The 15,163-nt window shown below is 41.8% G+C and overlaps 1 protein-coding gene across 1 annotated transcript in view; it reads right to left on the bottom strand.

Annotated features, from left to right (window-relative positions):
- Positions 1-14,893, bottom strand: part of TGM2 (transglutaminase 2) — a 45,842-nt gene extending 30,949 nt beyond the window's left edge. Inside the window, exons 1-2 of the mRNA XM_072112078.1 lie at positions 14,798-14,893; positions 3,916-4,095 (exon numbers count right to left, since the gene is read on the bottom strand). Of these exons, the coding sequence (XP_071968179.1) occupies positions 3,916-4,095; positions 14,798-14,807 (190 nt within the window). The 5' untranslated portion in view covers positions 14,808-14,893. The remainder of the gene's footprint in view (positions 1-3,915; positions 4,096-14,797) is intronic.
- Positions 14,894-15,163: the final 270 nt, after the last annotated feature.

The following is a 15,163-nucleotide window of genomic DNA, read 5'->3' as shown; positions in this document are numbered from 1 at the left end:
AGCCAAGTATCAAAGGAAGCACACTACTATGCCAGATGAGATGACACTGAGTTATTGCCTAATAGAAATCCAACCCCTACTGAATTTTCCCACTTCAGCCTTTGCTATGGATATGTGCGCCACTAAGCGCAGAACACAGCGGTCGCAAGTCTCACTACAAATTGCTCAGAATTGGCAAGTACATGCACTGCAGAAACTACAGCCACCAGCAGATCAACCAGAAATCAAATATATAGAACGCTACTGTAGGCTTCAAGAAGCTATTTGTATTCTCCTATGGCTATTTTCTAGCCAAGTATCAAAGGAAGCACACTACTATGCCAGATGAGATGACACTGAGTTATTGCCTAATAGAAATCCAACCCCTACTGAATTTTCCCACTTCAGCCTTTGCTATGGATATGTGCGCCACTAAGCGCAGAACACAGCGGTCGCAAGTCTCACTACAAATTGCTCAGAATTGGCAAGTACATGCACTGCAGAAACTACAGCCACCAGCAGATCAACCAGAAATCAAATATATAGAACGCTACTGTAGGCTTCAAGAAGCTATTTGTATTCTCCTATGGCTATTTTCTAGCCAAGTATCAAAGGAAGCACACTACTATGCCAGATGAGATGACACTGAGTTATTGCCTAATAGAAATCCAACCCCTACTGAATTTTCCCACTTCAGCCTTTGCTATGGATATGTGCGCCACTAAGCGCAGAACACAGCGGTCGCAAGTCTCACTACAAATTGCTCAGAATTGGCAAGTACATGCACTGCAGAAACTACAGCCACCAGCAGATCAACCAGAAATCAAATATATAGAACGCTACTGTAGGCTTCAAGAAGCTATTTGTATTCTCCTATGGCTATTTTCTAGCCAAGTATCAAAGGAAGCACACTACTATGCCAGATGAGATGACACTGAGTTATTGCCTAATAGAAATCCAACCCCTACTGAATTTTCCCACTTCAGCCTTTGCTATGGATATGTGCGCCACTAAGCGCAGAACACAGCGGTCGCAAGTCTCACTACAAATTGCTCAGAATTGGCAAGTACATGCACTGCAGAAACTACAGCCACCAGCAGATCAACCAGAAATCAAATATATAGAACGCTACTGTAGGCTTCAAGAAGCTATTTGTATTCTCCTATGGCTATTTTCTAGCCAAGTATCAAAGGAAGCACACTACTATGCCAGATGAGATGACACTGAGTTATTGCCTAATAGAAATCCAACCCCTACTGAATTTTCCCACTTCGGTCTTTGCTATGGATATGTGTGCCACTAAGAGCTAAACACAACGGTAGCAAGTCCCCCTGCTAATTCCTCACAAAATGGTAAAAGATGCAAATTAAAATAAAAAAAGTAGAACGTTATTGTAGCCCTAAGAAGGGCTGTTGGGTTCTTTGAGAATCACTCCTGCCTAACAGTAAGCTAATAGAACACCCTAACGCTTTCCCTGACCAGCAGCAGCTCTCTCCCTAGCGGCATCCAGAGACAGAATGATCCGAGCAGCGCGGCCAGCGGCTAGTCTATCCCAGGGTCACCTGATCTGGCCAGCCAACCACTGCTATCGACGTGTAAGGGTACCACGTCATGCTGGGTGGAGTGCAGAGTCTCCTGGCTTGTGATTGGCTCTGTTTCTGGCCGCCAAAAAGCAAAACGGCGGGAGCTGCCATTTTCTCGAGCGGGCAAAGTATTCGTCCGAGCAACGAGCAGTTTCGAGTACCCTAATGCTCGACCGAGCATCAAGCTCGGACGAGCATGTTCGCTCATCTCTAGTGTAGAGGTGATCATATACATAAGATGGCTTAATTGCAGCCCACATATCACTTTATACATATGGAGGATCCTTTTATGGGTTTTTGGATTCGGAACCAAGGTGAATCCTATTCTTTTCGGCCCTGCTTTAAACAAATCCTTTAAAATGGCGGCTACCTACTGCTGTCATCTATCCAGGAAAGGCTTTTTGTTATGCCCTCTTACAATATTTTCTATGTCTGGATGTTGAGTTCATTTGACCTTATGTGATCTTGCTTTACACCGGATCTATGACATATGACATACTCAGTCATTACATGCTAGAATATTATAATGGTTTGATTTTAGAACAGTAGCGGATAACGCAGCTTCGAGGCCGCCCAGAGCAATATAAGCCCTGAGGCTTCCCTGTCAGCAAACAAGAGGCAGGAACCTGAATCATAAGAAAGAGCTATGGGGGAGCGAGGGAAAGCTGTGGCCTTCCAGTATGATTCAGAGGACAGTACAATGTGTCTACTTCTACTTCCTGACATTGTAGGAAGGGACTGGGAACTGAACTTTGCATTGGGGACAGCGAGGTCACAGAGGGCTGCCTCTTCTCATCTTCCGCACACATTCATTAAGACATATGTACACAGCGACAACAGCCAGGAACTAAATAGGGGAAAGGGGGGGGATGTGTCCCAAATGACCCATGTACATTCTACCTCTGAACACAAACCAATGTGCCGTAAATCCCCTGCGATAGTTAACCCCTATCCATGAGCTCTGGCAGTATTCTTCTTCCTCTTCTCGGCTTGAATATGTTAATTTCTGTAAAAATGTCTTTTATGGTAATTGCACAAATATTCAGCAAGGTCATGGCTGATGCTAAACAAGTGGGCAGATGTATGAAGCGGGTTCCATAGTAACAGGGCTATAAATGTGCATACACAGGTAGCTATAATCACTCTCACCAAGCACAACACGTAAAGGGATATTACAGGAATTCTGCCCCAGCACTCTATTCACATGTAACCCCCCATTCTCTTTTTCGTTGTCCCAATGACAGGACATCCAGTAGTCAGACATGTATCCTAGATCCTGTGTGGAGTAGTAGTGTACACATAGGGAAAACCTTTTTTGGAGCAATAAATGTTAATTTATTTTTAGTACATTTACTCAGTACTCATTTTTTAAATCTTCCTGATGAAATCCCTCTAATTCACAATCCACTTGGGTGGTAGCCAGGACTCGATCCTTTAAGGGAGCACATAGCCACCAAATAACTAACCAAAATTTATATTGAGAAGGATCTTTACCCGTTAAATCCTCATAATCTGTACCTGCTCTTAATACACATGTACACAAGAACCATTTCAGGATCTTTAAAACTGCAGGGACGCATACTCCTTCCCAAAGAAGTTTGATTCTAGTACCATATGTAGAAATTCCAGACTTGTAGGGCCTATAATATTCCTATATTCCCATCCGTGACCTTCTTAGACTACTCTATGTAGACAGTGCCTTGGTAGTCTGGGACACTCCCACCTTGAATGTAGTCTGGGACACTCCCCTCTTGGGTCTGGGATATTCCAATTTTGGATGGTATCTGGGACACTCCCCTCTTGGTTAGAATCTGGGACACTCCCCTATGGTTAGAATCTGGGACACTCCCCTCTTGGTTAGAATCTGGGACACTCCTTCCTTTTTTGGTTGGAGTCTAAGATTCTCCCCTCTTGGGTGTAGTATAGGATACTCCCCTCTTGGTTTGAGTCTAGGACAATCCCATCTTGGATGAAGTCTGAGACACTCCCCTCTTGGTGTGAATCTGGGACACTCCCCTCTTGGTTGGAGTTCAGGACAATCCAATTGTGAATGTAGTCTCAGACTACCGTGGTTTAAGAAGCTGGTGGTCCTTTTACAAAACTAAAGGGAACACAATGAGTCACGGGCATTGTGCCAGAACCATTGGCAATGAGGGCTCTGGATATTTCACCTGATTTTTTTTTTACTAGAAACCCATGTATTCCTCTTTTCGAAGCAACCCACCACCTACTATAAATTATTGACAAATATGTTTTTTTTAATCAGAATTTCTGACCCATCGGGTACTTGACACATTTTTTTTGCTTATTTCTCATAATAAACTCATTACATCCAATGTGGGCACACAGCTACCTGTCTGAGCAAAGAGAGTCAGCTGATCCACTCCTTCTTCATAGCCCCTTGGAGAAAACTGCAGCTTGATGTCAAAGGCCTGACCCCTTCGGACAACCAGTTTCGTACATCCAGCGTCTGCCGTGTAGTGATTCCGATTATTGGTGCCGCAGTCAAAGTCACAGTTCTCTAGTATCAGAGCTGCAAGGGAATACATACAAATATTTAGGTCATTGATGGGTACAGAGAGGTATCCAAAATTTTTTTATTATTAATTTTATCTCTTGCGTATACACAGAAATGTATAGTACGAAGAGCTGACAGGGATGGAGATGACATATCAGTGTCAGCATATTCTTTGGCTGGTGGAGATGAAGGTGACAAAGCAATGCAGAGATAATTGTCTTTTCCTCTATGTGCCAATGCACTGGACCCCATTTACCTGCTCTACCTACAGAGAAACACAAGTGCCCCGGCTCTCCTCTGGAATTGTTGTTTCTTTAGCTTGGGTTCCCACCCCTGGTTTCCATTTCCCATGAAAGATGAATGATGAATGGGGAAAGGTAAGTATTGAAGTTGTGCAGCAACAAGGAACAAGGGGCCACAACGAGATGGGGAACACAGCAAGCACAGCCGCACAAGTGGGATCAAAGAGGGATCTGAAGAGCGGGGGGTTCAAAGTGAGATGGAGAAAAAAGGGGGACCTCAATGTATGGGGGAGCAAGGGTAGGCCTCCATCTGAGGAGGAAAGTGGAAAGGGACATTATAAAGGGGGTCATCTTAAAGTGTGGGTGGGGCATAGGAAAGCGGGCATTATAAAGTATGGGAACCATCAAAGTGGTTATCATCCTGTTTGGGAAATGGGATAAGGGTGTGGCTAAGGATGCGGCTTAGGACATAAAAATTTTTCCCAGTGCGCCGCTTTTGTCCCTCCCATTGGGTGGTATGATATAGTTGCGTATTACTGTAGCCCAGTCAGGGATGGTCCTCCCCCAACTTGATATTAGGGCTCATTCAGACAAATGAAATGGGAACTGATATCCAATATCGGTCCTCATTGGCGCGTTTGAGGTGCAGCCACGGTGCAGTCAGCACACGTTGTCTCACCGCAGTGTGACCGTGCACAGAGAAATATAGGACATGTCCTATATTTCACCATGTTACGGTGCTGGCCACTCGCTTCTCTATGAAGAGGGGATGGGTGAGAAGCGAGCATGCATTCGTCTGAGCATTACTGCCATCTTCTTAAATACGGGTGTCATTAAGTAGGGGACCGCCTGTAACTAAGAAACTAAACGTGTATTACCGTATATCCGTGCTGTTATATTCGGCTGATGAATTTTAAGAGTGTATCTTAGCGCCCATCAATTATTTTTTAACCGACTCATTGGCTGAGATTTATCATAAGTTTCTGAGGTAAAACTGTTCTAGTTGTCCATGAAAACCAATCAAAGCTCAGTTATTTTATAAACAGCTGTGGAAAAATGAAATCTGAGCTCTGATTGGTTTCCATGGGGAACTAGAACAGTTCTGCTCTAAGAGACTTCTGATAAATCTCCCCCATTGACTTCTTTCCTACATATGGCCAGTGAAAACGGTTCATTTTAGGACATGCTCTACATTTTAATGGAAAAACACAGTGCATTATACTCATACATTGATTTATTGAAAAGTATTCCTTTCAATGCAGCCTTGTTGCCAAACATCCTAACAATTTAACATGTTTCTCCTGAACATCCCCTTTATGGTCCTGCTGACGAAACCTCACATGTATTTTACTTTTAACATGTGGTTTTCACTAGCAATGTCCGAAAGGAAGAAATGCCACAAGAAGCTGCTGTAACCCTACATCACAGTAATGTGAATTCCTATATTCACATGTGCGAAATATTTCCGTCACGTTGTAGACCTAGTGAATTGTGCAGTAGTAACACCTCTTCTCCATGTGGCTATCATTACCTGATCTTTCCAAGGGTTAAACCTACCACTACTTCATGTATTCCCTCCCTTGTAAAGTACAATCCAGGTTTGTGGAGCGATGCAGATGGTGGGTGTGCAGCGGCCGTCCACACCCATATTCCATACAGACTTGGACACAGAATATGGGATTAGTGAGAGTTACGGTAAAATAGTTTTCCAATATGTCATCTTTCAGCAGGACAGGACTCTGTAGACACAGCAGGGACTCTCAGCACCACATACCTTCATACACTGCCATAGATATAACACATGAACCCTACAAACCCCGGACTTAGTCACTGACTGCCCCCGGATTTACAGCACATAGTGTTCCCATTTGTACGGTACAACTGCATCACTGGGGAATAATTATGTGCATTTATGGAGTAATTTTGGGTGTAATTATGTCTGTGTTCTGCTAATTCAGACATCACAAAACTGTACACAGACTTATTAGTCTTCGTGTTTTGGGGGCTATTTTTGGCATTGTCATTTGTCACTGCCAAAGCATTGTTATTTTTATTTGTTAACTGTCACACAACTGGCCAGATTTATACTCTATTCCATTAATCCTAACATGTATTGGAATTTTCCAGTTGATTTTAGGCTACTTTTAGATGTCCATCGGGGTTTTCACTTGGTCGTTTGTTTTTCAATATCTTAACTTATTGCTATACTCTGATGTGATGGGGTCACAATGTGAGGACCCAATCGACCATGTGCCATGTATAAAAATATATCAACGTTGGAGTCTTCTGCTTCCTAAGACACCAGGGAATGGATGTGATGGTTACTTCTGCATCATTGCAGAAGTGCCCCTGTCCGGACCTGCTGGACGTAGAGAACAATAGGATCTCACTGTGATCCAAACCTGGTCCGGCAGAACTGAGGGAAGTCCAGATATTGGTCTCATAACTCTTAACCTAAAAGCCTCTGTAAAGTAAAGTTGGTTTAGATTAGATGCATCTCTTTGGCAGTAATGAATATGGGATCTATTCAAGTTCCCACAGATATATTCCAGATTATATTCCTGATAAAAAAATTATATTCCTGATAAAATTTTTTTTATAATGGGACACAGAAGGTGTAGAAATAATGATGAACCTATACTTTCCTCCAAACTAGGGTGGTACCTCCCATCAGCCCCGCCATCCGTTGTTATATTGAGGGTTAGTAATAACATCATGTTGACAGCATGCTCCTACTACAGCCTAATACAGGCCAGTAGGGCATTGTCCATGCCTGTCCATCACAAGTTACGGCATTAGACCAGGGGTAAGTATATGCTGCTTAGTATTTTTTAACCACATGGGAACAATGGTCAAAAAGTTGATGAACCAGGTCAATTGCCGTGAATAATACCAAAATTAGGATCAGTTCATGCTGGATTTCAACCAACTGGATCTTCTGTTCCTGCAGCTGAACATGAATGTTTTTGGTTGAGCTGGTTGGAATAAGTATTTTTCCATCGGCTATTGCAGATGTGGCCAGCTCCGTTTACTAAGGGCTCTTTAGAAGTTATTCTCCATAGATGGTTGTGTTTGTGGACTGTTATATTAATAAATATGTTCTAAGATGGTTTTTCCAGTCACCTTTTCAATCGTCTTTTGTTCCTCCATGTTGCCCCATTCACAGTGACTTATTCAGTGACTGTCTACATGTCATGGCGCCTTTCTCAACCCATAATTTTATACAGTACAAACATACGCTCTCATGAAATGTTTGATTTGTGGAAGAAACATTCATTATAACATCATCCCACAGACAAACAACCAGTGCAGTATATCAAACATGTCTCACCAAAGTTCACGGTCTGCCAAGCTCAACTATAAAGAATAGGTAGCGTGTATATAATGTGTAATGGGCTGTGACTGATAACCTACGATGAGAACAAAGGCTTCAGTCATGTATAAATCCAATAACCCAATCCTTATTTCCCCCAACATTTACCATTAAGGAAAATATGGACCATTCCCATATGCGTTGGGTCGTGACTTGAACCTTTTGACCTTCGGACAGGATGATCTGATGTCTATGCTGATATCTACACTTTCCCTCCATAGTAGATGTTGCACATTTGCCGACTGTACTAATGCGGGTCATCCTGCCCATTTATGGTAGGTACTGGGTATGGATATCTCTAATTTATCCACAGTTTATATGGTAAGAATATTGTTAGGAGAACAAAGGATCAGGCTACTTGTCTTCAACCTAATGGTTATAAAAACCTAAAGGGTTTAAATGATACCAGATACAAATAGTGCCACCACAATATCTTCATTTTCCAGCTATGCTGTAAAGAGTGGTGGTTTTTGGAGAAGGTTCCATAATTATCGTTCGCCTTTTCTTTGTTTCAAACAAATCCAGATGCATCGACAGTAAAGGAAACTGCAATAAATATTATGGAGCAAAGAGATAAAGGAAAGGACTCGCTCTACAAGTAAAGTGTGCCGTCGACATGGTAGAAGTGTATTAGTCTTCTACAGTGTTTCCTGCTCTGGCATTCATTGACCACATCCTTATCTAAATTTGGCCATAGATGTAACAATTTTTCATAGAAAACCAGCGATAGGCCATCGCCCTTCCTATGTTTCTCCCTTTGTGATCTGTAAACCACCACTGAACCCATGTTCTCAGGTCCTGCCTCCTTGGCACAACACAAAGTCCTCTGATGTCTCTTTGGACCAGGTCCTATCTAGTGTCACATTCTTTTGTGGTGTTAAGCTGGTTAAGAGGTTTTTCCACTATGGTCACCGCTGATATTGTGTCGCTGAAAGGAATTTTAATGTTAGGAATTGCCTTCTGTTTATTTTAAAGGGAACATCAAAGAGACGTTTCTGCACACATGTTGTGTGCCCCGGGCAGATCTCTAGCTGCATTCCCCATCTCTTTGTTATTATGGAAAGTCTAATAAATCCATATAAATCTGCCTGGCAGTATAAACACATAAATAGCACACACAACCGCAAGTCACATAGAATCATAAGAACATATAATAACTGAGTAATAGGATACTGAATAAAATAGATAGCTCTGTGGAAAATAGAAGAAAAACACAATGTAAGCGTTAATATACATATACGAGATGGTACAAGCCATACTAGAAACACTATTTTGTAGACAGCACCGGTTTGAGGTGCTTGTCCCTCATCGGTACAATGCAGGGTTGATTGAGGTCTGCATGAAATCCTCTTATGCACTGATGATACAAGCCAAATTAGAGACGCTATTTTCTAGACATCACTGGTTTGAGGTGTTTGCCCCTCATGAATACAGAGTAGGGTTGATGGATGTGTGGATGAAATCCTGCTCTGTACTCATGATATAAGCCAAACTAGAAACACTATTTTACAGACGTCACAGGTTTGGGTTTCTTTTCCCTCTTCGATACAAAGCAGGGCTGATGGATGTGTGGATGAAATCCTGTTCTGCACTCATGATACAAGCCACACTAGAGACACTATTATGTGGACAGCACTAGTTTGGGGTGCTTGCCCCTCATTAGTACAAAGGATGGTTGATTTGATGTCTTGATGAAATCCTGCCCTGTACTAATGATATAAGCCAAACTAGGAGCATCATGGTATAGGTAGCATTGTCTTGGGGTGCTGCTTATATCTTATCAGTACAGAGCAGGGTTCATGGATGTCTGGATGAAATCCTGCTCTGCACTGATGAAGGGCAAGAACCCCAAATCAGTGCTGATTACAAAAAAGTGACTCTGGTTTCGTTGGAATTAGCTATATTGAATTTTTTTCCTTTAAGTGAAACACTGTGCCTCTTAGATAGGCCAATTTGCTTGAGTTTTGGTTTAAAAAGTCTCCATAGACTGTTGTGTCTCTTCGTGGAAAGATACAACCCCTTCGAGAAGGCTTAATACCAAATAAAAATCCAGCCAATAGTGCATATTGACATCTCACTGGGGCAAATACAAGAGAAATCTTACAGGTCAATTTGAATGCAACACTCCCTGCTGAGTATGATCAAAGTCGCATGAAGGTGAGAATTTAGACATCAAATAACTTTAAAGGGATTCTTGTACAGACAATGTCTGGTCACAGTGACACGTTCAATCATTGTTCATAAGATTTTCTTATATTGATCACTCATAATGGGAATCTTACTCTTCATATATGAAGGAGTTGTGTGAGCCCAACCTTATTGGGCCGTTTGTGCCCACTGTATGGGCCCTTAATAAAACAGCCTCTGTTGTGGCAGCGATCTGCCCTCTTAACCCTGAAATTCCAGGCAGCCCTCTGTTATCATTAACAAGCCTAAGCCGTGTAAAATGACTCCGCTACTATCATCCATACTAGAAAGGAACTGCTGTGGGATCACCTTCAACGTAAAAACGAGATATAACAGTTTATGTTTCTTTAAAGTCTTATCAAGCATTCTGCAGATATTGTTTAGCCCTATATAATCTAATATACCTTATGTTTCCCAAGACCAGTGCTTGCAGTACAGGCGGTCCCCTACTTAAGGACACCCGACTTACAGACAACCCATAGTTACAGACAGACCCCTCTGCCCACTGTGACCTCTGGTGAAGCTCTCTGGATGCTTTAAAATAGTCCCAGACTGCAATAATCAGCTTAAAATTGTCTGCAATGAAGCTTTATTGATAATTCTTGGTCCTATTACAGCAAAAAAATTTGAAACTCCAATTGTCACTGGGGCAAAAAAAAAAATTGTCGGGAACTACAATGATAAAATATACAGTTTCGACTTACATACAAATTCAACTTAAGAACAAACATACAGTCCCTATCTTGTATGTAACCCGGGGACTGCCTGTATATGAACGGAAACTAAGTTGTTTAGCTTGTAATCAAATCCTGGGCTAGTCTCGTTCTTAAAGTTCATAGGTTTTTAAGATTGCATTTATAGCAGAGGTATCTGTCTTATTCAGGACTTTGCTAATATTCTAACTGAAGGTCCTACATCAGGACCCACACATACAGCCATTGTCTGAAAATGATCTACATATTGGAATCTTGGAAGGAACAGCCCCAACAGGTCCCTTGGGCAGCACAGTGGCTGAGTGAGTAGCACTTCTGCCTTGCAGCACTGGAGTCCTGGGTTCAAATCCCACCCAGGTCAACATCTGTAAAGAGTTTGTATGTTCTCTCCGTGTTTGCGTGGGTTTCCTCCGGGTACTCCGGTTTCCTCCCACACTACAAAACATACTGTTAGGTTGTTTAGATTGTGAGCCCCATGGGGACAGAGACCAATTTGACATGCGCTGTGTAATTTGTGTGCGCCATACAATTAAAGAATTATTATTATTAATCTCTACATCATCCAGCTTGCTGCAAATATATGAATAGACAGAAGCATTTGAGGCAAGTTTTCCAAGATGTTTGGAACAACCTCCCTGCTGAGTGCCATTAAAACTGTACCCTATGTCCTGCAGACTTTGACAGCACCATATATAAATCTAAATATAGATTTATTATCATTGAAATATTTCTTCTTTTGCAGAATTTTACCCAGTACATTTTCTGACACAAACATATAAATATATGTAGAATCTAAAAATATGTCAAAAATGTAACTAAAAATATCCTACTTTAATGATTTATGCAGCTATCACTACTGGGGAGATTTTTCATAAATGTCTGAGAGTAGAGATGAGTGGACTCATTCGGATTCAGCGTTTGGACGTATTGTCGGATTGGCGGTGAAACAGCCAATCCAGCAAATGAACAGCCCTAGTAATTAGTCATGGCTATGATTAGCCAGGGGAAGCCATGGCTTGTACCTAGGGGCGTTCATTTGCCATATTGGCTGTTCCAATTTGTTCAGGTCATGCGGCCGAACCCAAACAAAGAATCAGACCAAGATCTAGTCCAGATCAAGTCCACTCTGACAACCAATCAAAGTTCAGCTTCCATTTTCCCACAATGAAAGATGAGCTGATTGGTTGCTATGGGAAACTAGACCATTTCTACTTTCAGACACTTGTGATGAATCTCCCTCATAGATGTTTGAAGCTATCTGAAAAATCATACCATTTCCTCCACTGCAGACAAAAAGATTGTAAAAGGATCTAAATACATACAAAAGCGCAGCCATTGAATACTTTTGGACAAATCTGTTATACAAACTATACATATTGCCTTAAAAAGCCCCCAAAAAGCCCCACAGATTCTCTGTCATCATCAAAATACAAGAAAAACAAGTAAAAAATCTAATATACAGGCAGTCCCTGTGTTACGTACAAGATAGATTATGTAGGTTTGTTCTTAAGTTGAATTTGTATGTAAGTCGGAGCTCTATACTTTATAATTGTAGCCCCAGCCAAAATATTTTTGGCCTCTTTGACAATTTGATTTTAAAAATGTTGGATTGTCATAAGAACCAGGATTAACAATAAAGCTTCATTACAGACACCTGTGATAACTGTTATAGCTGATGATTGTAGCCTAGGACTAAAGTACAGTAAATTACCAAAATCCAGAGGTCCGTTTGTAACTAGGGGTCGTCTGTAAGTCGGGTGTTCTTAAGCAGGGCATGGCCTGTACAAAATTTTTTCTTTTATACAAAGTTAGACCACATTGACATTACTGTCGGGCTTCCACTGTTCTACTAAAAATACAAAAGGAAGACCTACTGCCTAATATCAGTCTCATATTTACAAATCTTGAATTTTGCTGATTCCAATGTCCCCCCTCCCCCAGTCTTAAAAAAAGACTTGACACCAGATTCTGCAAGTTAAATGACATCTCTCAGGTTATTGATGCTATGAATATTCCCCTCCCCCGTCCCAGAATTACATATGAGAATAAACTCATACTAGCCAAGGGGGTGGTAACCTTTTATGGCACACAGGGGCGGGTCTTACACAAGTCTGATTAAAAGGCAATTTTATGATACATATTTTTAAGTATTCAGAGAATAGAAGTTATAGGGGGGCATTATTTTTGTGGCTCAGTGTTTTTTATAGTGGAGGTGATTTGCACTGTGAGGTTATATTGTGGCGCACGGGCTTAATGTATTTGGCGCACCCTAAGAACAACAAATGAGCATCAGATATGACAAACCACATTAGGTTGAGAAGTTGGTAGTCTTGCTTTTTGTTGGAAGTGGCAGGAAACTGGAAGTCTGGGAAAAGTGTCAGGATTGAAGAGCAGCGTCACAAATTGTTATGACAAAAAAAAGGTGTTGGAAAAGAAGCTAAAGAATAAATATGGTGCACACGGAGATAAAGAAGCTAAAGAGTAAATATGGCAGAAATGGTGCAGAAAAAGAAAAGAAAATGGGGCAGATTTACTTACCCGGTCCATTCGCGATCCAGCGGCGCGTTCTCTGCGGTGGATTCGGGTCTTCTGCCGATTCACTAAGGTAGTTCCTCCGCCGTCCACCAGATGTCGCTGCTGCGCTGAAGAGCATCGGAACGCGCTGGAGTTCACTGAGCCGGGCTGAGTGAAGGTAAACGCGTGCCGAGCGACCCTTTTTTTAAAAAAATGCGGCGGTTTTTCCGAATGCGTCGGGTTTTCGTTCCGCCACGCCCCCGATTTCCGTCACGTGCATGCCGGCACCGATGTGCCACTATCCGATCGCGTGCGCCAAAAACCCGGGGCAATACAGGGGAAATCGTTGCAAATCGGAAATATTCGGGTAACACGTTGGGAAAACGCGAATCGGGCCCTTAGTAAATGACCCCCAATGCGTCTGCCAAAAAAAACGCGCAAAGCCAATATTAACTGTCCTCCTTTTAAAAACACTACAATTGGGAAAAGTTATAATGATGATTTTTCCCAATATCTATTATCTTTCTCAAACAAACAATTGTGGCGGCACTCACTCTGAAGGTATGACTCAGGTGCACTTCCCAGGGTTTAGACCAAAACCACTTCTTAATAAGATGCGAAAAAATAGCAGCACTCCGAGATTTCAATATAACCAAAAAAACGTACTTCTTTATTCCAACATGTGTCCGCTACATTTCGGCTCCTCACATATGGAGCCTTTTTCAAGTTTTTTGGTTATGTTGAAATCTCGGAGTGCTGCCATTTTTTCGCATCTTATTATCTTGCTCACATATAAGTAAAGAATCCTAAAGCCGTCCTAAAATTTTAGTTACCATTTTCAAGATCTCTGCATGTAGTCAGTGAATGACAACACTCAGATTAATCTCAGAAACTACTTATCCTGCCCATAGCCAGTTCTCTTATCAGATGAGAAGTGGCTACAATTGTATCCAGTCTAGACAATGCTCTGAGAGCTAAACATCCTGGACTCCAGACTGATACACTGTAACAAACCAACTCCTGTTGATGTATTTAACTGACAGAACATCTTCTACTTGACTTACAATTGAATCCCTTCTCAGAAGCAGATCAATGTTTTATGATTTGTTACCCACAATAATAATATTAATACTATCTCTTTCTATAGCACCACCATATTCCGCAGCGCTACATACATCATGGGATATGTGTACAATACAAATTCGACATTACAGAGTAATAACACGGTCAGATGAAATAATAAGAATGTAGACCCTACTTGTACGAATAAATAATAATCCATCATGTATAGTTTCATTCACTGACAGTGAGCAGAGATACAGCAAGGAATTGCAAAGAAGTAAGAAACAGCAAAGAATGGGAACCTGAAGTTTGTTACAAACTTTTCATGTGTAACAGTAACTGAATTATTAACTTTTTTTGTGACTTAAACAATGTACTTTTGCTAATAATTAACCCACGACTGTCTGTAATACAGCCGTTAGACAGATAAATGTGTGCACTGTGACCGAGCCTGGGGCTAACATCACCCAATAGATCAGCGACAAAACCTCATTGTGTGTCATATGACAAAGTCAGTTCTGCTGCCCCGGTCCAACTCAGCCCAGCTATAATTGTAACTGTATAAAGTAAGGCTGTCTCCTGACTAGTCACCCGCTCAGCCTGACAAGACCCTGTTCATACTGTACCTTCTGCCATGGTCCTGCTCCTGCTCTGCCCTCCCTTCCAATACTAAGAGTATATCCTAACTATAGCAAGGAGTCTTTATACAGAGTCGCCTGCACACACCCCTGGGGTGGGACTCACAGGGAGAACTTTACTCACAGCCCACACTCAGGGTGACATTTTACTAAAGGCGGAGGAAGGGGGGTCATAGTCTATTAACCCTTCCACTGCCTAGGGGCACAGCAGATCCATGAGTGTCGAATATTTCTATGTTTGGAGAACTTCCAAAAACTTTCTTTTCGCAGGATACTGTGTGTTAAGCTGGCACGTACATCTAAGCAGGCATGAGTCAAGGAAAAATGTCTTGGCAGAGGTTGATGCCTAAACAA

Source organism: Engystomops pustulosus, chromosome 6, assembly GCF_040894005.1.
Source record: "Engystomops pustulosus chromosome 6, aEngPut4.maternal, whole genome shotgun sequence".
In the NCBI taxonomy this organism is placed as follows: Eukaryota; Metazoa; Chordata; class Amphibia; order Anura; family Leptodactylidae; genus Engystomops; species Engystomops pustulosus.
This window is presented reverse-complemented; position numbering and strand designations above follow the sequence as displayed.